Source organism: Pseudorca crassidens, chromosome 5 (assembly GCF_039906515.1).
Source record: "Pseudorca crassidens isolate mPseCra1 chromosome 5, mPseCra1.hap1, whole genome shotgun sequence".
Taxonomy (NCBI): domain Eukaryota; kingdom Metazoa; phylum Chordata; class Mammalia; order Artiodactyla; family Delphinidae; genus Pseudorca; species Pseudorca crassidens.
Genome location: NC_090300.1, coordinates 44488235 through 44512369, shown reverse-complemented (window position 1 = coordinate 44512369; position 24135 = coordinate 44488235). Strand labels below are relative to the sequence as shown.

Genomic DNA, 24135 nt, shown 5'->3' with positions numbered 1-24135 from the left:
TGAATTTTGATGTAACTCTATGTGTTTGGAAAACGTTAAGGGTTCAGTTTTGGCCAAATAGTAAGTGCCTGGAGTTGAGGGCTGGGTGAAGGAGTGCAGGAGAAGAGCAAAAGAGGAAGCTGAAGAAGGGGCAGAGGGAGACCAGGAAAGGCCAGGAAGTACACCGACACCATGCTAAGGAACTTGCTGCATCGCGCAGGCCATCATTTCTCAGAGTGAGTGTGGTCTCCTTGGAGCGCTTCCCTTAGGATCTATTACAGTGTTGGTTTAAAATGCAGATTTCTTAGGAGGAAGGGAGGATACTGAGATTAAGTGGGAGGGCTGCAGAAAAAGGAGGCAGGAAGGTGCTTCAGGGGAGGAGAGGGTAGACCCAGAGGCATCTTCTGAAGTTCCTGCTTCTGACCCCCACCTTCCCAAGATCCTCCCTCACTGTAAGGTACAAGTGGATGAGGCAGCTAGATTGGGCAATTAATAGCTCTCCTGCTTTCTCCTCCATGGGTTTGCAATTATCACATGAACCAGTGAATGCATGCTTAAACCTTCTTTGAGGTCCAGCGTATGGGAGCTCACACCCTTAAATAGTAGGCAAGGCCACACCAGAGAAGGAATCACCCTCTGGCCATCTGTCAGCATCAGAAACACATGTGTTAGATCCGGAGTGACCTGTAGACAAAAAGGAATCATTGCAAGGAACCCTCACCCCAGTGGGAGTGACCCACTCGGAGAGCCAGAAAGGAATGACATGGTACAGGTCACACCATGTTGTATGAAAAATAATGCAGTGGCAACAGGAACACAAGGATATGAGTTACAGAGCCAGGCAAGTGAGAAACACACATTTCACTTTTTTTTAAGCTCTGGTACTCAATCCAAAGAACCTCTCTTCTTGGTGTAGTAAATGCCTACGTGAGACCATCGCCATGGTTTGATGGGTGTCCCTTTAGATTCTACTCTTTTGCCTTCATTTTTTGTTGTATTCAAAGAGCCATCTGTATCCTTTCCTTAATTTGACAGAACAAAGGCTAGGTCTGTTGTAAATTCCATCACTCAAAGCAGCACCTGTACAGGCTCCCAGTTCACATTCAAGTGGGTGAAAGGAAAAAACAGTTCTAGCTGAAGCTCAGACTACCAGAGATAAAGGAGATCCAAATGACTGAAACATTAGGGGTGTGTCTTCCTGTGCAAATTAATTTGATGGTTTTGAGAGAGCAAAGTACACACACACACACACACACATGCATGCACACGCATGCAGGCAACCAAGTAATCTTGTTTGTCAAATCAATGAAGAATTCACTAAACCATGTATTTTAAAATTAAATAATGATTTAATGCTCTCTCTGTTAGAAGGCTTGAAAAGTTTGATTCATTATAAATCTCTTAGAATTCATATCATGAAAATGTAGATCCTAGAATTTTCAACAGAGTTAGGTGGTAAGGACATCCATGCACTGAACGTATGAAAAAAAAAAGGGGTGGGGGAGAAAAGAGAGGAAATTTAGATTTCCTCCTTACAATAATCCCCAAAAGTCAATAAAAAGCATCCCATACAGTGGTTTGCATTCCAAAGGCTCTACAAAACAACATTTCTGATATCTAGTACCCGGAAACAGTACAAAGGTAATAATAACCATAATAACAATTGTGTCTGCAAACCATTTTTTACTTCATTTAATTTTTTTCCTCAAAGAAATCCTACGACAAGGAAGGACAGGAACTATTACCTCTGCTTTTCTAAATAAAAGTAATAAGTAAAGCTCAGAGAAGTTAACTGACTCAACCAGTGAAACCCAATTGTACGTGAATTCCAAATATTGAAATTTCCAGGCCCACATTCTTCTTCTTCCCAAAGTCTCTTCTCAACAGAAACTGATATTGAAGGAAACAGCAGTCACCCAAGCTGGGGTCTGCAGCCACCTCCCACCTTCTCCTCACCTTCCATCCCCAAAACCCTCATCTCACAGACATTGATGTGCGTCTTCCTGCTCCTACCACTGTTTGGAAGGTATTCCAAGGACATGGAAAGCGGCTGCCCCCATCTTAGCACATAAATTTAAATAACTCGTGGTATAAAACAACATATTTTTTAAAACACACACTTCATACAGTAGACTACTAAGAAGAAGGTATATATGTACTCATTAAAATGGGTAAATATTTAAGATAAATTAAGTGAAAAAAAGCAAGTTATAGGAAGATATGCGTGATCCCTTTAGGGATATTTAACACTGCATACTTTTTATAGAGACAGAGACATACACATATACTCCTACACACATATACGTAAATGCAGCACATTACACACTGAAGCTAACTGCAGTTACTTCCAAGGTTTGGGAAAGGGCACCACGTTTGGGGGTGTAATCAAAGGGGCTATGCCATGGTGTTGAGCACCCAGGCTCTGGAGCCACATGTGTGGTTTCAAATCCAGCTCATATAACAGCCATGTGACCACAGGCAAGCCACTCAGCCTGCTGTGCCTCAGTTTCCTCATCTGTAAGATGAAGATGATTACAGGGCTGATATGAGGACTACATGAAATAATAACATGTAAATCACTTAGCATCTGGTACATTAAACAAAGAGCTCTCAATAAATGCTAGGTACTAACTGTTCCAATTTTTATAAGAAGAATGTATTGCTTGTATATTTTCTTTTAGTTTAAGTAGAGTTTGAGATAATAACAGAAGAGAAGATGGCTGGTTTAGTTTCCTAAGGCGACTGTAACAAAGTACCACAGATTGGGGGTTTAAACAGCAAAAATTTGTTGTCTCACTGTTCTGGAGGCTGGAAGTCTGAGATCAAGGTGTCAGCAGGGTTGGTTGCTGACAACCAACCCCGAAATACAAAGGTCAATACTTAATCACAATATCCTCCCTTCCTCCTAAGAAATCTGCATTTTAAACCAACACTGTAATAGATCCTAAGGGAAACGCTCCAAGGAGACCACAGTTTTTTAAAAATGAAAAAAATGCAATGAGATTTGGTGAGTGGATATAATGGAGAGAGGCAGAGACCCTGGGGTTTCTGGCTTAAGCATCTGGTAAATCCTGGCAGTGGCATTTACTGAGATACAGTGAGGGCTGGAGTAGGTGAACTGGGGGTAAATACAAACAGATCATCAAAATTAACTTTAACAAAATGTCCATATAGCTTAATTCCAATAAATATGTGGCATGAGCCAACCAGGTTTATTTAAAAAGACTGAAGTTTATTTTTTAGATTTTATTCCCTATGCTTTTAGTCTCCTTCACAATTTCTGGCACTCGCCTTTCAGTGTCAGGGGTCCTTTATAAACACCTCTTTGTTGTTCTCCATGGCGGCTTCTACACTCTAGGCTTTGAGTACCAAGTGTTCCAGTGGCTTCAGGTGCACACCTGATCCACGGGAACAGCACTGAGTCTCTGCAAGCAGTAAGAGAGTGTCCATTTCTTTTATTATTCTATCTGCATCTAACTCAAAGGGCCCCTAATAAGTGTTCCCAGCATAAGCTACTGTAGCAAAGTTATGCAATAGGGAGAAATCTTGGCAATTAAAAATTTTTTTGAATCTCTAAATTGTGTGCTGAATTATATGCTGTAGTATCACTAAGACACTGGGGAGCCCATGGGTGACACATATGATTTGCTGCAAGAAATTCTGCAACAATATTAACAGCTCTAGGTTTATATAGGTGACTTGGATGAAAGATGCCTGTGGCAAAAACAAGAGAAAAGGAGTTGTAGGGCATAGTTTGGGAAGTGGTAGGGTGAGCAGAGACAAGAACCTTCTGGAGTGTAGGAAAGTAAATTGGAAAATAAAAAGTTTTCTTCCAGTCATTGAGGAACTGTCAGTAGCACTAATTTTACATCAGTTAAGTAAGCTGTAGAATTACATCAGTGAACAAACCAGAAAAAAGTTCCTGCCCTCATGCAGCTTACACTCTAGTGAGCAGAATACAGGCACTGAACAAGGAAACAAATGTATCATAACATGTCAGATGGGAATGAATGCTCTGAGGAAAGCATTGGTGACGGAGGGGGGTTGCTAATTTACAAAGAGTGGTCTGGATAGGAAGCGAGTGTAGTGTGATGGGAGAACCAGGCCTTTGGCATCTGACAGCCCTGAGTTCAGATTCTGGTTCCAGCCCTTACTGACTGTGAAGGGCTGAACAGGTGATTTAACCTTTAAAAATGAGAAAGGAAATGCCTGTCTTAGGGCACCAAGCCCGGTCCTTGCCCTCCTCCTTCCTGTCTCAGGAAAGACACTATTTATTATTGGAAATTGAGGTTTGGAACAATGAAACATAACTGTGCAACCTGGTATGAAAAGCAAACAAATGCCTGAAGTTTCTACCCTCTTCACATTTAAACCTCATTTTACTTAGTGTTTTTCTCCTGTCATTGATGCACAGGAACAGTATTAATTATATATTAAAAAGGATTAAATACTAGTGAATTCAATTCAAAAAGTTTTATGGGATACCTTTTTGTATAAATATCTTGAGAGAAATACAAAGGTCAAAAGCAACTGCATCTGCCTCTGGAAGGAAAAACATAAGCATGTACAGTCATCCCTCAGTCTCCATGGGGGATTGGTGGCAGGACCCCTGAGGATATCGAGATCTGTGGATGTTCAAGTTCCTTTTATAAAATGGCATAGTACTTGCATGTAATCTATGCGCATCGTCCCGTGTACTTTAAATGATCTCTAGATTACTTATATACCTAATACAAATGTAAATGCTATGTAAACAGTTGCCTGTGCTTTTTGGAACTTTCTAGAACCTTTTTTCCCTAATATTTTTGATCTGTCGTTGGTTGAATCCATAGACGCAGTGGCAATAGATATGTACAAAGCGAACGTCACAAGGGTGGGGGGAGGGGTTAAAGTGCTATTTCTCAGAGGCTGCAAGGTAAGAACTTGACGTGGGCCTTGCCTGATGAGAGGAAGGATGTTCCAGGTGGACATGTCAGCAGGGATGGGAGAGGAGCCCTGCTGGATGCAGAAGGAACCAAAGGAAGACATCAAGGGGGCAGGAGAGTAGAGGGTGCTGAAAATGTTGCTTTGAAACGTGCAAATCTTATTTCGAAATCAGGAATGAAATTGAACGAGACAATTTGGGGGCAGCTGCAAACCTCCCTTATTGGACACTTCTTTTATGTGGGGTGTGACTTCTACCTCTAATCTTTTAAGGGAATAGAAACATGCTGAGGATACATGCCACTTCTAGCTCCAAAGCCTGAATTCAGGTCACCTGGCAAAAGGACACTCTGACAATGTAAGATAAGGAGGAGAAAAACTACCTTTTCCCCCCCCAGGAATGGTTTGGTTCTGGCCCATTCTAAAATGCTTAGTAAGAGTATTCCTAATTCTTACACCCCAGCAGGACATAGGATGAAATACTTATGGAGACTGGGCAATGCAAGTTGCTAAAAAGAGATTTGTTGCCACCCTAGATTTTCAACTGTAGTTTAAGACTCTAAAATCTACTTCGGGCTACTCTGGGTAAAGACAAAAACCTGATCTCTCTCATTCTCTCTCTTTTTTTATCCTCTGAAAAGTGCAATCTTGATTCTATATGCAGACTTTAAAATGTTTTGAAGGTGGAATTCTCAGCAGCAGAAAAATAACTGTAAATACATTTTGGCAGGATTTGAATAATTTTTCAACTTTCTGCAGCATATGCAGACAATAACCAAATAAAATTATAAATCAGAGTGTGCCACTTGAGAGTTTTGTTGAAAGAAAAATGTCATCTCAAATCTCAGCCTAAAGGTAGGCTATAAATAAATACCTGTATATTCTCAAGTTACAATTTCCAAAGTTGTTTCACCATACAAAGGGGGATATTTTAAAAGCATATCATTATCAGTTCCAGCTTGTGAGAGCTCACTGAAAACCCCAAATCAGATTGATGATATCAGTGTTTGTCATTCACTGTTGATACAGAGATGGAACTACATAGTTATTCTGCTACTAGTAGGATAAAAGCAATCCACATTTATTGTATACTTGTGGGCTTTGGAAGCATGCTACTTGCCCTAGTACATGAAGCTATCAGAAGAGTACCTACCAAAGATCCTATGAGCAACTAATCCAACCTCCTTATCCTATAAAAGTGGAAACTGAGTCCTAGAGTAGTCAAATAGTTGTCCATGTTGTCCAGCACCAGGTGACCCATTCAAGATGGATGATCACACAACCCCCCCAAAGACATAGAATCTGCAGAGTACTGTCTGTGCCTTTAGGGTGGACCCAAGAACATCTTGTCCTGTGGTTTCTGACCTTGATTTCTAAGCATGTATCTAACTCCAATTTACGCCCTTTGGTTCTTGTAAGCTCCCTGTATTACTTTAATTTTCCTCTAAAGAAAATAATTATCTGAAATAAGTTTCTGTCTATTTGCTTCTCACCTCCCTCCCTCCCTCCCATGCAGGGAGAGAGGGAAAGAAAGAGAATTATTTTCTATCCAATAACTGAGTCAAATTGTCCAAATGACATCCTGAGAATAATAGGTTTTCAAGAAAGCTCAGCAGCTAATTCGATATCCAGGAGAACAGAGGAAAGGAGGTCTGGAGGGAGAAAAAGACACATGCCTCCTATTTGTCTGAGATCCCTTTTGAATTAGCCACCTGCTCTTTGCCTCATTTATAATTCTTCCAGACAGACTGCTACTTGGCATTGTCAACAGTGACCTATCAGAATTGCAGTACAGTTTCAGATCACAGATTGGAAGAGGCAAAGGCCAGAGCAAGAAACAAAACTGTGGCTTCAATACCACCTTTTCACCTCTATCCCACCTTCTTACCTCCATACAAACATTAGCATCCATCAAGGTGAATGAATGAAGCAGATCTGGCTGCCCAGAAAAGTTCACAAAGGCCCCGGGATGCTCTTGCATGGTCTCACCAGCCTTTTATCAGAATACGTGTTTTCCCTTCTAAGTGGATACCCATCTGCACATGGGGAACATGGCTGGGAAATGGATCTGGGATCATTCTTTCTACTAAAGAGGCCATAGCAAACGGTCAAACAAGGAACGAACTTCAAAGGTAACGCTAGAATTTGTTGTAGCTTATCTGGAAAATGCAGCCATTTAACACAGACTATCTCTACAAAATACCAAAACAACCAACCAAATAGGAAAAAATATTTTAATTATCGTCTATCACGTGGCCCTTATGAAAGATTGCTTAATAGCTATTATTTTCAATTCATACAAAGGGATAGTAATTATAAACACCATCCTATGGTGCTGAGATTACCATCAGATGAGATGGTTATTGAGAAGATGCCCCTTTATTGGCAACCAACTCCAAAAAGGATAAAAGGGGGGAGCCAGAGAGAGAATGACGAAGTCTGCACAGCCCAAGGAAGGTTGGTGCTCTTAGAATAGAGACCCTATTATATCCCATGATTCCCTAAAACAAACCCAAACTGAAATGAGGCCAATATCCAGAAATCCCTGTACTATATAATATACCAATAAGCAAATGCATTGAAAAAACAAAACAGAAAATATGTATAATGTTGTAAAGTAACAAGGAACATACTAAAATATTGTTTTAGTTATTTAGCTAGCACTTATACATGTGCCACGTGTTGCTGAAAGCAACTTGACAAACACTATCCCATCAGTCCTCATAGCATTTCTACAAGGTACATACTACATCCAATGCTGAGTTCTACCCTCTGGGTTCCCACCTTCTCCTAGGTTTTGGCAAATTAATTCCTCCCTCTCTTGATAGTTATTTGATGTCCCTTTAAAAGCACTATAGTCCTAATGTCTTTATAGTGAATGACTGGCAAACACAAAGGAGACATATCACTTATAATGAGGGATAAGTATTTGTCTCAGTTGACTAGCCAACTAACCAAGACTCTTAATTTCCCAGGTTATAATCTCACTGTTCTTACATATTTTTATGAAAAATATGAAAATACAAAAATGAAGAATATAGCAATAAACCCCCATTATTCTTCCTCAGACTTAGCAAATATCAAGATTTTCCTACGCTTCCTCTCTCTCTCTCTTACGCCCCTCTCTCCCTTTACCTTCCTTCCTCCCCTCTCTCTACCTCTCTCAGTTATTTTAAGGAGAATCCCAGACATCAGCTCATTTCACTCCTAGAATTTCAATATGCGTCTCTAAAATAACATGGAGGTTTTTCTCAAATAATTTTGGTATAATTATTGGTGCATAATGTCATCATTGCACGTAAGACAAGAAATAATACTTTGGTGTTATCTAATACCTACCCATACTCAAATTTCCCTGATTGTCTCAGCTGGTCAGTTGCGTCAGAATTCAAACAAGGCCCACATACTGCACTTGGTTGTTATGTCCTTTAGGTCTCATTTAATCTAAAGTAGATCTCTCTTTATTTTTCTTTCTTCATCCCATTGATTTATTAAAGAACCTGGGTCAGTTGTCTGACAGAATATCACACATTCACAACTTTTCTGTTAGCTTTATTCTGAGATCATTTAACTTGTTTCTTCATCTGCCTTCTTTTTTTTTTAACAGGTATATTGTAGTATAATTTCTTTACAATGGTGTGTTAGTTTCTGCTTTGTAACAAAGTGAATCAGTTATACATATACATATATCCCCATATCTCTTCCCTCTTGCATCTCCCTCCCTCCCACCCTCCCTATCCCGCCCGTCCTCAGAGACTTGACTAGACTTGGATTTTACTCTTTTCACAGGGATATGTCATAGGTGGTGCTGTGTACTTTGGATTGAATTATGTCAAGAGGACACAACCTTACTGCCGCTGAGATTGATCAATCAGTGGGTTCAGGTGATGGCAGCCTGAAGCCTCCTTGGTACAATTACCCATCAACCTTTCATCTTGTGGCTTCAGCCATTTATGAGCATTGCCTGACTCTGTTGTTTCATTTGGGTTGCAAAACAATCATCCTTTCCATATTTATTGCTTGAAATTTTGTAAGGAAGAAATTTCCCTTTTTAGGTAGGTGTATTTGGTTGTCCAAAAATATAGTTTATACCGGAAAAACAAGAATATATGCTTAATTCTTTCATATTAGTTGTCTAATTTTAGAGTGAAGTTGTTGCTCTAGTTATTACAGTGGTGTCCAATAATTTCTCCTTCTATTTATATAGTTTTATTATGACCCCTTGGTTTTTATGTGTTTATTCTGTGTCCAGTAATTGCATTTATTTTCCCTTTCATGTCAAAATTGTCTCATCTTTGGCCAATGGGAGCCTCTGGATCCTTTGACAACTCTTTGGGCCTTTGGAATCTCCCCTGTGAATTTTGTATATTTTCTACCCCAAACCTGGAATCAGTCATTCCTCTAGAAATCCTGGTTCCTTTCAGAGTGGAATGGTATTTGGATAGCATGACGCTCATTTCTGTTGGGTTATTATTGCTTCTATGCCTTTTCACTGGACAGAACTAAGAAATATATAACTTGAAACAAAAATAAAACTTTAAGTTTATATTGCCATTTCCAATTACATTTAATAATGTAGGATTTTGCTTAGTTTATTTGGCTTTTACTGAATTTCTTTTCTCATATCTGAAAATCTTGATTCCTTACAGTAGTAAAATAATCACTAACTTGCATTATGTACGTAACTATAACACTAAAAACAACAAAAAATAGTTTCAATATAATAATATCAACATCACTAATGAGTGAACTTTAAGATTTCTTTGCAGATCTATATGTCCTCAGATAACATTCCTTTAAAGATAGTAAAAATACCATGTTCTGGAATCACTTGAAATAATTCCTTCTGTGTGCTTATGGCACACACAATTAGATTCATTTGTTTCCATTAATTTTCAGTTTTTAGACTGCTTTCTTTACTTTTTTGTTTGATTTTATTCTCTGAATATATTTACATATTCCCAAGTTCAAAACTTTAAAACAAGATATATTCAAAGAGGTTTCATGTTCATCACTGTGTCCACCATGTTCCCTTTATCCACATACAGATTATCATTTTTATTAGTTTTGTTAGTTTGCTAAACTTATCCTTTCATTTCTTTTTGGCATATAAAAATATTCAGTACAGATATTTATCTATTACCACTCTCCCTCCTACTGTTCTTACACAAAAAGTAGCACACCACATATACCTTTCTGCCTCTTTCTTCTGTTTTGTCACCAATATGCCCTGGAGATACTTCATACTAGTGAGTTAAAATCTTCTGCATTCTTTTCTTACAAGTGCATACTGTGTTATCCACCTTTTTCAGTTGTCTTCAGTGGGAAGATTATTCCAAATTACCTAGTCCCCATTGCTAAAGTCAACTGTCTTCTTCTTGGGTCTGTAGGTAAAACATTAGTTTGATAAGCACAGCTCCATGCCCGTAGGAAGCAGTTGTTCAAGTGTGGCTTCACTGGATGGTGGAAGGATCTTTCCTTACTCCACTGCATGGACCTCTGGTACTTTACTCCAGTGAAGTATAAAAACGACCACAGTCCTGAGTGTTAATGCTACCAAGACTCTCCCTCTCTCTTATCCTTTACTTGAAGAAATGTTTCCAAATTGAAATATGCCAGCACTATTTACTTCTTCCCTTGATGTTTTCTGAGAGTTGTAGCATTGGACGGATTCTCTGATTTATTCATTCAAGAAATGTTTATTGAGCATCAGCTATTTGGCAGACCCTGGACATGCATAAAAATGAAATATAGGTGGGACTTCCCTGGTGGTCCAGTGGTTAGGACTTCGCCTTCCAATGCAGGGAGTGTGGGTTCGATCCCTGGTCAGGAAGCTAAGATCCCACATGCCTCGTGGCCAAAAAACCAAAACATAAAACAGAAGCAATAGGGTATCAAATTCAATAAAGACTTTAAAAATGGTCCACATCAAAAAAAAAAAAAAATGAAATTAGGCGTGGTCCCTGCCCTCAGAGGGCATTAAGGGGGGATTAATGAAAACAACATGTTTCTGTTTAAAACAAATTTCAACTATAACTGCTTATCAAATGATCACTTAAAACAAAATGACTCAAAAATGCTAAGAATAAATTTTGTAACTTATTTTTCAGGGAAAGAGAAAAATAAAGTAGGGATAAAGAAATATGAATATATAATTAATTAATACAGTAACTCTTTGTACCCTAAAGATCACCACTTCTTTTCAAGCATTCATAGAATGTTGACACAAATTAATCATATATATATGTGAAACCAAAAAATAACCCCTAAACAAATACCCCAAAATAAAAACAACAAAGGCTATATTTTATAGCCTTGATTTAATAAAACAAGAAAGTATTTTAAATGCTTTTCTAAATAATAGTTGAGTTAAAGGAAAAATATGTAATTAGAAAATCTTTGAAAGACAGAATGAGGATACTGCTTATTAGATTGAAGACAAAACTGAATTAGAAGCAAATTTAAAACCTTAATTTTATTGTAAAAATACTAATTCACTAAAATAAACTATGCATTAAACTGAAGAAATAAGAAATGGAACAACAAAATACACCTAAAGTTAACAGGCAAAGTTAATATAAATATTAAAATGCATTAATTAGAAAATACAGCAGAATTGATTAATACAACAGCTGATTATATAAAAAAATTAAATTAAAATGAGAAGTATGAAAAGTATTATAATAAAAGAACATATGCAGATAAGTTTTGAAATAAAAACAACTTAATAACATGTTAATTAATCTTAAAGCATTCACTGACATATCTTGAAAAATAAGCATTGGAGTTGGCTTATGATAATGTAGAAAGCCTGAATATTCAATAACCAAGGAAGAAATGAACATGTTATTAAAAAAAGAAGACCTATAAGACTTCATGTATGTACAGTTTTATTAAGAAATGTTTTCAAACTTTCAAGGAACACATAGTTACCATGCTATTGTATATAAATATTAGAGGCCAAAGGAAAATCTAAGGAGCTTTCTGAATTCATTTTATGAAGTCGGTATAGCCCTGATTCAAAACTTGAGAAAAAAATCACAAACTATAGATAAATTTTATTTTATAAGCAGAGATGTAAAACTTAAATAAAATACCATTAAATAGAAATAAAAAACAACTTAAAAAGAAATTACCCATTAAAACCAAACAACGATTATATCATAATGCAAGAATGTTTAATTTCCATAATACAACAAATTTTGGCTGTTTAAAACCCCAATCTGTGGTACTTTGTTACAAAGACAACCTATCAATACATTGAGTTGGATTTTCTAGTCAATATAATAAAACTACTGGCAAAGAGGATCACACTTACTATTACTTAGAGATCAGAAAATTACATGTTTGGAAACTCTAAAAGAATCAACTAAAAAACTCTTAAGTAGTAATAAGAGATTTCAATAAGGTGAACAAATACAAATCAACATGCAAAAAGTCATGCTTCCTATTTCTAGTGATATCCATTTAGAGGAGGAAAAAGGAAGGAAGGAACTGATTTGTAATAAGAAAAGCAGGAAATGTATATAAGGAAATTTCAAATTTTTCCTGATATCTATATCCATATCCATTTCCATATCTATCTGGTTACACTATATTCCTAGATAGGAAAAACAAATTTGTAAAGATGACAATTCTTATAACAGTATATAATTTGGGACAATTCCAACTAAAGTCGCCAAAGATTGCTTTTGGAAGTTTACACAATTTTAAAGTTTATATGGAATGAGTATGACTAACCAAGAACATAAAAAGAAATGAAGAATTTCTCAACCAGATATTATAATCTATAATCAAAATGTAATATTTAAGACAGTCTGAATCAGGTGCTAGAAATTATAAATGTAACCAGGAAAATAGTTCAGAAAGAGATTCTAACAGATAGATTTTTAACATGTGATAAAGATCATGTCGCAAATTGGAGAACAAAGAATTGGTCAGTAATTAGTGTTCAGGTAGTGGGTTAACTACTTGGTATAAGACAGGACTACTGCTTCTCTTCCTAGCCTATACCAAAATTTCAAATGAACTTAAGACAAACATTAAAGATGAAACCATTAAAAAAATGGGAAAATACATAGGTAAAAAGAGATACTAAAAAGATTTCATTTCATAAAAGTCATTATTTAAAATTCTATAGATTCAAATAGCATAAACATAAATAAACATACCATTTGAGAAAATATTTTCCACAAATATGAAGGCAAAAGCTTAATATACATAATATTTAAGGAGCTTATATAATAATTGAGAAAAACAATGAAACCTCAATAAAACAGTAAATGAAAACATAGCCACAAAACGTGTGAAAATGTAAACCACAATAATTAAAAAAGAAATCTGTCTGACTTATTTCACTAAGCATAGTATTCTCTAGGTCTATCCATGTTGCTGCAAATAGCAGTATTTCATACTTTTTTATGGCTAAGTAATATTCCATCATATATATATATTTATATATATATCACATCTTCTTAAGCCAATCATCTGTTGATGGGCACTTGGGTTGTTTCCATGTTTTGGCTATTGTAAATAGTGTTGCTGTGAACACTGGGGTGAATGTATCATTTCGAATTAGAGTTTTTCTTTTTTTCAAAATATATACCGAGGCGTGGGATTGCTAGTCAGACAGCAATTCACTAAAATATTAACAATGGTGGCCTCTCTCTATTGGGTTGGTGAAGAATATTTTTAAACTTTGTGTATATTTTCTAAAATGAGCATAAATTCATATTATAGATGCAAATAAGCATTACTATAAAAAGAGCAGAAAATTTTATAATGTAATTTAGAAACACTGTCATTCAAAATATGTTGATCGAAAAAAAAGTAAACTGCTATTATTGGTAGATTTCATTTATGTAGAAGCCTCATTTCCTAACAGTTTTTAGATGAACTGGTAGTCACTGTACTTTGTTTTAAAAATGCAAGTAGCTTCCTTCTTTCACTGACAAAGCTCAGGTAAGAAGCTTGCAGTTTCTTTATGAAGATGCAAGACCTATTTATTTGGTTGGCCAAAAAGCGCCTTTGGTTTTTAAGTAAAAATAAAAGACACATTTTTCATTTTCACCAAGAACTTTATTGAACAATGTATTCATCCTTTTGTTCCACTACCTTCTGCCATTTTCCAGGCAACTTCATAATTCCATCTTTCTTTATAATTTTATCTTGTTGAGAAAAGAACTTTCCCAGGTGCCTTTACAGTCTTCCAGGGAATTGAAAATTTTTCCATTAAGAGAATTTTGTAAAGACCAAAATAAATGGAAATCCGAAGGTGCCATGTCTGGTGAATATGGCAGATGAAACAGAACTTCCCAGACAAGCTGCGACAGTTTTTGCCTGGTCATCAAAGGAACATACGGTCTTGCGTTATCCTAATGGAAGATTATGCGTTTTCTGTTGACTAATTCCGGACACTTTTCATTGAGTGCTGCTTTCAGTTGGTCTAATTTGGAGCAGTACTTGTTGGAATTAATCGTTTGGTTTTCCGGAAGAAGCTCATAATAGAGGACTCCCTTCCAATCCCACCATATACACATTACCTTCTTTGGATGAAGACCGGCCTTTAGTGTGGTTGGTGGTGGTTCATTTCGCTTGCCCCACGATCTCTTCTGTTCCACATTGTCGTACAGTATCCACTTTTCATCACCCGTCACAATTTGTTTTAAAAATGGAACATTTTCATTACGTTTAAGTAGAGAATCACACGCAGAAATATGGTCAAGAAGGTTTTTTTCCACTTAAATTACGTGGAACACAAACATCAAAGTCATTAACATAACCAAGATGGTGTAAATGATTTTCAATGCTTGATTTGGATAGTTTGAGTATGTTGGCTATCTCCCACGTGGTATAACGTTGATTGTTCTCAATTAAGGTCTCGATTTGATCGCTATCAACTTCAACTGGTCTACCCGACCATGGAGCATCGTCCGGCGAGAAATCTCCAGCACGAAACTTTGCAAACCACTTTTGACATGTTTGATCAGTCACAGCACCTTCTCCATACACTGCACAAATCGTTTTTTGCATTTCAGTTGCGTTTTTACCTTTCTTGAAATAATAAAGCATAATATGCCAAAAATGTTGTTTTCCTTCCATCTTCAATATTAAAATGGCTACACAAAAATTCACCAATTTTGATTTTTTTTTTAAATGCACGCTGATATGACAGCTGTCACATACAATCTAACAAAATTGTTTCTAATGAAGTTAAAGACAACTAAGCGCTACTGGAGCCATCTTACTGAAAAAAACAAACTTTTTGGCCAACCCAATACTAAGAGTAAGCAGGTTCAAAGCTGTACTTTTTAGCTCTTGACACTAAACATTTTCTTTGCCCTGCTTTCAATTTTTAAAAAATTAATTAATTTTTGTTTGCATTGGGTCTTCGTTGCTGTGCGTGGACTTTCTCTAGTTATGGCGAATAGGCGCTACTCTTCGTTGCGGTGCACAGGCTTCTCATTGTAGTGGCTTCTCTTGCTGTGGAGCACAGACTATAGGCGTGCGGGCTTCAGTAGTTGTGGTACACGGGCTTAGTTGCTCCGTGGCATGTGGGATCTTCCCGGACCAGGGATCGAACCCATGTCCCCTGCATTGTCAGGCAGATTCTTAACCACTGCGGCACCCACTGCGCCACCAGGGTAGTCCCTAAGCAATTTCTATTAACAACTTTCACTGTAATGTATGGATGGCATATTGTTACTTTTAAAATGTACATAAATATGTATTTCAGGCACATATGTGGAAGCCTATGTATTTGAAAATGTTTCGGATCCAAATAAAGGAAACCATTTATAACCTTTCCATGTAATTATGATCACAAGGCTTAAACTTCAATCACATGAACAAATTCTTCCCTGGATCCCAACACGTTTTCCTGCCTTTCTCTTCCTTCCAAAATCATTAAAATGAAGTTCCAAAAGTATGTACTTCTCCTCTACTTCTAATTAGCCCACTCTTCAGTTTAGTTGGCAAATGTGACATTTGCATAACCAATAGCTCTCTTTCAAAGAGGACTGTGATGTGGGTGATTTTGAAAGGTCTAAAAAAGGTTTTGTGACCTTCAATAGGGTCCATCTGACCACTCAAATAGAAGCTTCCCAGCCACAAATGGCCCGCGTGTCAGACAGGGAGCTTCCTTCGCATATGCCTACGTGGATCACTCCTCTCTCATCCCTTTTCTGCTGGCACAAGTCAGAGGTGCTGTTCCAAGTGTGAAATGTGGGTACGAGCAGCAATTTACAGAGTGTGCGTTGCTTTTTTGTGTCTGTTGGTGGCACATTGGAAAATGGGTCTGGCACAGCTCATCCCTCACAAATGCTTAATGCCATCCCTGGGGACAGGAATATCACGAGCCCAGAAAAACACAGCTTTTAGCTGCTTGGTACTGAAAATTTCAGGCAAAATTCCAAAAGCCTTCAAAGCTAATGTCAAATTGACAAAGTGCCAAAAACCTCTCTGGCATTAAATATCCACTCTTTATTTTCTCCCTTCAGGTGAACAGCTTGTGAAAATAATAATGTGATAATGCCACCCTGTGTTCCAAATATCCCGAAGCACCATCTTGTTAAGCCCCTTGGCATCCCTTTGAGACTAATGGGAATTGAGCTGACTTATTCACTTTACAGATGAGAAAACCCCACAGGAGATGGGTCAAATGTCTGGGCGATGGCCATGCAGACTTATCACATAGGTCCCAGGTCTGAATTTAGTTCTCAAAACAATGCCAAGTGTTGTAGGAAAGGACCTGAAAAGCTACCATCAAAAAGGGCCAAAGCAAGTTTCACACAGGATGCTAGGTGGGTTGGGGTAATAAACTGGCAAAAGCGATCAAAACACATCCCAGGAGGAACAACAAGGCACAGTCTAGGCATAACAATAAGGCACAGTGTAGGTGTGCGGCCAGTTGGAATCAGTGAGAATTGGCATGGGCCATCAGAAGATCTAATGTGGCATTACGGGCATCTTACAACAGCAGGCACAGTAGATTTCTGTCATTTTAAATTTTTTAGTGCATCTGAGCCCCCATCCCATAATTACAGATTCCACTATTAAAGGAGTTACAGCAAGGAACAGGACTCTACCCCTCACTACAGAAGTAACTTCCCTTCCCTACATCCTAGCAATCTGGCTTCGAACACATGATCTAAACCAGTCAATGGGATGGCCTTGTCAGGGACTCTGCATCTAGAGGAAGTGTGTCAGAGAAGCAAGGCACATTTTAGAGCTTCTTATGACCGTTGCATCCAATGACCCAGCAGTGCTCCAACAATGTTGTCTCTCAGGTGTGCCTTTGCCTGGAGTTCTGGCCAACAAATTTCCCTTAGTGCCTCTTTCGTTTCCTGAGCCTGATTCTCCAGCCTTCCTGTTAATTCAGGGAGATAGCTGATATCTTTCTAATAAATTCATTTTTAGCTGAAATTAACTAGGGTCAGATTCTGTAGTTTGCAACCTGGAAGATTGAAACAGGCAACGACCAAGGCTGTAGAGAAGTTAACATTAAGCAGATCTAATGGCATATGTCAACTTTATAGCGACAGGAACTAAAGGTTTGGAGGAAGAATCCCTCCCAAGTATGGCAGACAGTACTGAGTGATCTAAAATCCATTTCCTTGTCTTATTTTTATGTATCCTGTAGAATTATCTTTACCAATCTCCCTTGCAGTTAGCTATGGCACATGACTGAGTTCAGTGACAAGAATGTGCATTGAGTGATGTGTGTGTCTCTTTCAGACTTGGCCCATTAAAACCTTTCATGTATGCTGCTCCATTTCCTTTTCCCTTTCTGGTTTGCTCTAAGTTTTGACTCTAGGGTAGTTTCCGACACCATGTGTTGAAGATGGCAGAGCCCACACCATCCTGGGTTCTCTGAATGACTGTATGAAGGAGGGTCACCCCACTAACCTGCTCACCAGTCCAGTATGGATCCTTAATCGAGAAATAAATTTCTGCTGTGTTTGAACTATTATACTTATGGGGATCTACTTATTACAACATAGCATAAATATACAACGTATAGTACAAACCCAGGTAATCAAAGACATTCAAATTCAGAACACCACCAGCAGCAAGACTGACTTGATGTTGAGTCCCTGAATTGATGGTCTACAGCTTTGGAATTTCCCTCAATTAGGAAAAATACAAATAACAACTGGGATAAAATCTCTAAGGGTCGATTATGCAACTACAGCTACACAGGTTGAAAGGATGCAGGCACAAAAGCTCATTAGATATTTGACGATCCTGAATAGAATTGTGGAATTTATTAGAGATCAATAAATCCTAAATTTTTGTTTCTCTTTCATGCATTGAAGTATCTCCAGGCTAGAGATAATGAAAAAGATAAATTATAACTTTGGTTCTGCTTTTACCCCTTTAACCTAGTTTTTTCCTTCTCAAATAGATCCAAGTAATGCATCTTACTCTCCCTCCTGGGTCTCTTTTCCCATCCTTCCATTTTATTTTTATTTATTTATTTATTTATTTATTTATTTATTTATTTATTTGTGGTACACGGTCCTCTCACTGCTGTGGCCTCTCCCATTGCGGAGCACAGGCTCCGGACGCACAGGCTCAGCGGCCATGGCTCACGGGCCCAGCCGCTCCGCGGCATGTGGGATCTTCCCAGACCAGGGCACGAACCCGTGTCCCCTGCATCGGCAGGCAGACTCTCAACCACTGCGCCACCAGGGAAGCCCCCCATCCTTTCATTTTAATTTATTTCCCAATCTCCCCCTTTTTAACTCCCTCTCAAGTGGATGGTTTCTTGGTGTCTCAGGCAGACTTGGGTAATCAGTTCTTAGAACCACACAGTACCTTGAATATGTACCTAACGTTTGTTGAATGAAGAAATTATTCTTGTTTTCTATTTTTAATGAGACAACATTGCACTAATGTCTCCTCTCCATGTTCAAGTTGAAGGAGACCTTAGAGATCATCTAGTCCAGTCATTACACACACACACACACACACACACACACACACACACTCACACACACACTCACAAACCCTTCCACAATATACAGTTCCCTTCTACAGCATCTCTGATGTGGCCCATCCAGTCTGTGCATACATACTCCTGGTGATGAGAAGATTACTGCTTTACGAGAAAGCCTATGCCATTGAACGACAACTCCGAAGTTTTAAAAGTTGTTCTAATTTTAGATAAAAAATATTTCTCCATAAAACTTTCACTGATTGCTCAGCACTGGGGTTCCTTGGTGATCACATATCCCAGTAGAAATTCCCTTGCTTGGGAGTCAGAAAAATCTGGTTTCTAGCTCCACTTTTGCAGCTGACCAACTAGCTGACCTCAGGCAAATTGTTCCTCCTCTCCCACATGAAATGTCCTCAACTATGAAATAAGAGGTAGGAAAAATATTATATTTAAGATCATTGATTAAAATAATGCTTATAACAGAAACCTATTACACACCATTATGTGCTTACCTCCAGGCTAGCTCTGATTCATCAGTTAACACAATTTTGGTAAGGCTATTTAACCAGCCCAAATATTACCAATTTGTATTACTATTCCATCCACAATTATTTATCTTCTCCACAGAGATATCAGAAAAAAATCTTCATAGTCGTACTGAAGTCCAGATACAGCACCTGTATTTATATTCCTTATAATTCCAACCAAAGTTAAATATGAGTAAATTTGTATGACTTGCTTTAAGGCATTGAAACTTGACATTCTTTTCTAAATATCCTCAAATCATTAGCCTGAGTCTATCTTTGACCAGTTCTTAAAATAGAAAGATACTTAGTAAATCATGGATAGTCAAAGGACATGCTTTCTGTGCCAACACCATGGTCTGCCCAGTACAGTTCCACCAGTTCCGATGCACCCAAAATGAAACCCCAGGTGAAGAGATGTTTCTTTCCTGCCATTGTGGTACACAAAGGTCAGACATCAAGCGCAAAAACTGCATCTTGGAGAAGCATGCTACTGAGATAATAGCAGAATGTTGAAGTAAAAATGGGTTTTCCATCAAGATGGGTCTTATTAATGGAGTCAGGTGCTGTGTAATGTACTGTGTCAAGTGCACTGTATAAGTGCATATTAGATGGTGTCAAAGACACAGGTAAAATCTAAAAAAGATATATGTATATGTATAACTGATTTGCTTTGCTGTACACCTGAAACACAGCATTGTAAATCAACTATGCTCCAATAAAACTTTTTAGAAAAATACACAAGTAAGATGAGAATTAGGAGCACAAGATAAATTAGACAAGATGGAAGTGGCCTGAATCCATCCAATGACTGGCTGCCTGGATGTGTTTTATATGCTCTGGCTTGAGTTTACTTATGGGAGGGAGTCAGCTTCATACAGAGAGACTGGGATTTGAAAGACTAGTTAAATGAGAAAAGCATGGTACTACCTCTTTGGAGGATATTTCTGGTCTTTCAGCTTTCCTTGGAAAGTCTCTAAGCTCTGTTTAGTTTTCTGAAACAGTTCAGATTACTCCACAGTTTCTAGTAATATTTAATAATCTCAAATCAGTTAGGCCATATCTACTTAGGCCCAACATGTACTATAAAGTAGGAATGTTCACTGTGAGTACAATAGGGAGAGGGAAGGAACGCTAACAATAAACATAATAACTGAGGACAAAAATCACGTGATGGAAATCTCTATGCCGAAGCATCAGCCCAGGGTGATTCTCTAGGAAGCTGTAGAACTGCCCTGGGGTACCTGATGTCATCTGATCCCTATCCATAATGCTAGAAACATAGTAAAACAAGCCTAAAATCCATTTGGAACCAGTCAGGGTCCTGCTTCACTGCAATAATCCCAAGAATACCCATTTCCCTCTAAGAAGCTGCCCTTTGGGACGTTCCTGTAACACATCCCACTTTCAGGCTCTCTCCTACTGAAACTGGTCCTGTTGGGATTGTAGCCAGAAGAGTTGCTTCTGGTTGGAAGCTGTGATGGACATGTCCAACAGAAATGAGTCTGTGAGTACCTGGGATGGAAGAACTATTTCACAGAACCAACTTTTTTCTCTTAGTGTCAAAAAGGGTTGAAATCAGTAGGAAGAACCACCCCTGTCAGTCAGCTCCCTCTATGTTCAGCTGTCCTGTAAAGCACCCTAACTAGGGTGGTTTTCATAAAGTAAATATGCCCTTAAATCCTTCGTAGCCAAAGGTTACAAAGCCTTTGCAAGGGTGGGTGGACCACAAAAAAGAGATCCGTGAGCATATTTTTACATTGGCAAGAAAAGCAAAATGTCACTCAACTAAATTTAAGATTGTTCACACACATCTGCTACCACCAGAATGCTATAAAAAAAAAAAAAAAGAAGAAGAAAGAAAGAAAAAAGAAATGCAAATAGCTCACAGTCTAAATAGCTCTGGACATTTTTCTATTCTTCAGATGACTTATGCTATTTCAACAATGATTGAAAGGCTCTCAAAGCAGAAGCCAAAACATGTTTGTGGTCTATCACATAGGGACAATTTTTGGTTAAATAAATACACAGACAACCGTATCTCAACTAGAAAATATATGTTAGATAGCTGTTGTTATAAATACATCACTAAAATGTGTGCAAAAAGTCTAGAAATATAAAATGTTACACTGCAGACAATATCATAAGTAAATCACATCCCTAAGAGATAGAGACAAAGATTGCTAGAAAATACATTTCTGAATCAGGTACATGTCCTCCCATTTCAGAACATAAAGCAGATGCATCTTATGACATGAGCCTCAAATCCTCTAAATTAGAATCTTACAGTCTAATCAACCAGAGTGATTTGTCCAAAGACTACCACTGCAACTAATGGATACAGTTTATCATAAAGGAACAACTAAAGTTTTAAAAACACAGAAGTCTGCTCAACAGTGTGTGAAAGGCCCTACTTATTCATCTCAAAAATCAAAGCATAATGGTAAAACACAGCGAAATTAAACTAAAACAACTGGAATCATATATCTACCTTTCTTTTCAAAAACAGAGTTCTTTTAAATATTGACATCAATTAAAGAAATCATCAGTGGATCTATTAAACATAGCTGACAAACATATATAACAAGGGCTCCTTAATATAAAACTAAGTCACAGCCTCCAAAATTTTGTACCAAAAACACTGTCAAAATGTAAGTGCCATTTATCCAAAAATCAAATGCCAAATTACTGAAGACTTAAGAAGCAACAGTAAATTCACCTGGAAGTTATCCATAACAGAAAAAATCAGTTATATTTGAATTAGGGGTTTAGTTAAGTAAATTGTATTTACAATGGTTTTTACATAGGAGGAGAACTACTGAGGGAAATAAATTGCATATTACAATAATATAAAAAGATAGTTTTCTCAGACTTTAAAATAAGTGGTTCAGCATAAATAAATGTTCCAAACCTCACTTAACTGGCCTGAGAAAAGATAATTATTTGTTATATTACTTTTTTTACGACACTCTGTTCCCTTAGACAAATTTGAATAGCTAATCAAGATATCTGTGGAGGTCATTCTTCATAGCAATTCAAAGTATCATTTCTTCACTGGCTGTGTGATATAACAGTATCATAAAACTATACCTTGGACAGTTTTAAGGAGGTTGTTATAAGATATTTTAGAATAAACTATTTTTTAAATTTCTGGTTTGAACAGTTAAATTGGACTACTTTGAAACAAATTAAATACTTCAGTGACGCTAAAGGTACCTCTCCAGTGGTCCATATCTAATCATTTTATAAAAGGATCTGCACTTTCCACTTACTATAGGCTTTTACGGTACATATTTTATACCAGTAAATTTAAAATTTCATAAGTCATCAAATATCTCCTATGCGTGCCAACATTAGAATACCTAGACATTTTCTCTTTTGGTAAGTGAAATATAATCTGCAATTTAAAAGTTTAAAACTATCCTTTAAAATGAGCACAGATCAGAAATAACTTTCCAAAGAGAGCCTTGTATTTACAAAAGGCAACAAACTGTACATTTAGAACTATTTAAATGAGTATTTTTAAATGCTCTGTTTTGTGCAACGGCAATGCAATTAATTTGTGGTAAATTAAAACAAAAACTTAGACTATAAAGATTCAAAGTACCAAGCATTCACATACCAACTGATGCAATGAGAAAGTAATTTTTCAAAATAACATATTCACACTTTCTAAAATAATATTTTTAAATGGTTAATCCTGAATTTCAAATGTAATGAAGCCCATTACATTTTACAGCTTAAATTTAGACTAACTCGGTTAGAGTTTGGAGTTTCCTCTCTCCAGTTGTAAAAATATGATAGACCTAAAATAGATGATAGACATTTGGAAAACTTACACTGTCAGATTGCTTGCCCTGGTCACAGTCCCACGTCGTTGTTCGCTGGCCTGACCTCTCCATGGTGCTGAAGAGTTACTCTTGCCCATTTGAGAGGAAAGAGTTGTTTATTCAAACAGGCTTTACAAGAAATCCATAAAGGGCCATCTGTGTTAGCAAGTGAAGTTATCTGAAGAATTTCTGTAACACATACTACAAAGGAGATGCTTTACCCTTCAGTTATCAACCACGATGCTCAGGCAGCTCAAAGATTTTGGAGCAGAAATCTTCAAGTATTGACAAAAAAGAGGGAGAGCTCTTTGGGAGATGAAGTTTGCTGATTTTTCTCAGTGTTCTTCAAATTGAGGGGAAAAAAAGGGAGAAACTACAGGCTACTCAGAGAACAGAGGATTCCAGAAAAGTTCTTGATCTTAATGCAGAAAACAAGCTCCCACTAGTCCAAAGAAGCCAATTCACTTCATTCTATCATTGCATCTAGTTTTTGATTAAACAAAAATAAAGCTCAGAATTCCACAAGGCACTGCACACACTATGTAAACAGGTATGCCTCACTCTAGCCCCAGCCTCTGTCTGCTGAAGACTATCACAGCAGAAATCAGGCTCTTGTGGCTTTCACAGATTACCTCTTTCTGAGGCTGAAACGTATAAAGAGCCACATGACACCCAATGATGTCATCTCTAAAGCAGGTCACAGTTGCCGCTGTATGTAGATGAAGTTCTTCTAGTGAAGTGTTTGGCATAGTGATTTTCTTGAAAATCTACTTGCATTAAATAGTGTGGTCTTCTATCAATATGCTTAACCCTATCAATACAGTGCCATGAAGAGAAAATTAATTTATTCCTCACAGGGAAAGAAGGGGTTTCCCCTCACGGAGCTCTAAAGGGAACTAGAGGAACGGTAGAGACAGACAGAAACTTCTAAAACGTCTCT

The 24135-nt window shown here is 37.5% G+C and overlaps 1 protein-coding gene across 3 annotated transcripts in view; it reads right to left on the bottom strand.

The window, feature by feature from the left end:
* SCHIP1 (schwannomin interacting protein 1) overlaps positions 1–23760 on the bottom strand; it is a 576277-nt gene extending 552517 nt beyond the window's left edge. Inside the window, exon 1 of one of the 3 annotated variants that reach the window (XM_067737859.1) lies at positions 23205–23760. In XM_067737859.1, coding sequence (XP_067593960.1) covers positions 23205–23267 — 63 coding nt within the window. In that variant the 5' untranslated portion in view covers positions 23268–23760. The remainder of the gene's footprint in view (positions 1–23204) is intronic. The other 2 variants (XM_067737864.1, XM_067737863.1) reach the window with 2 other exon arrangements.
* Positions 23761–24135: the final 375 nt, after the last annotated feature.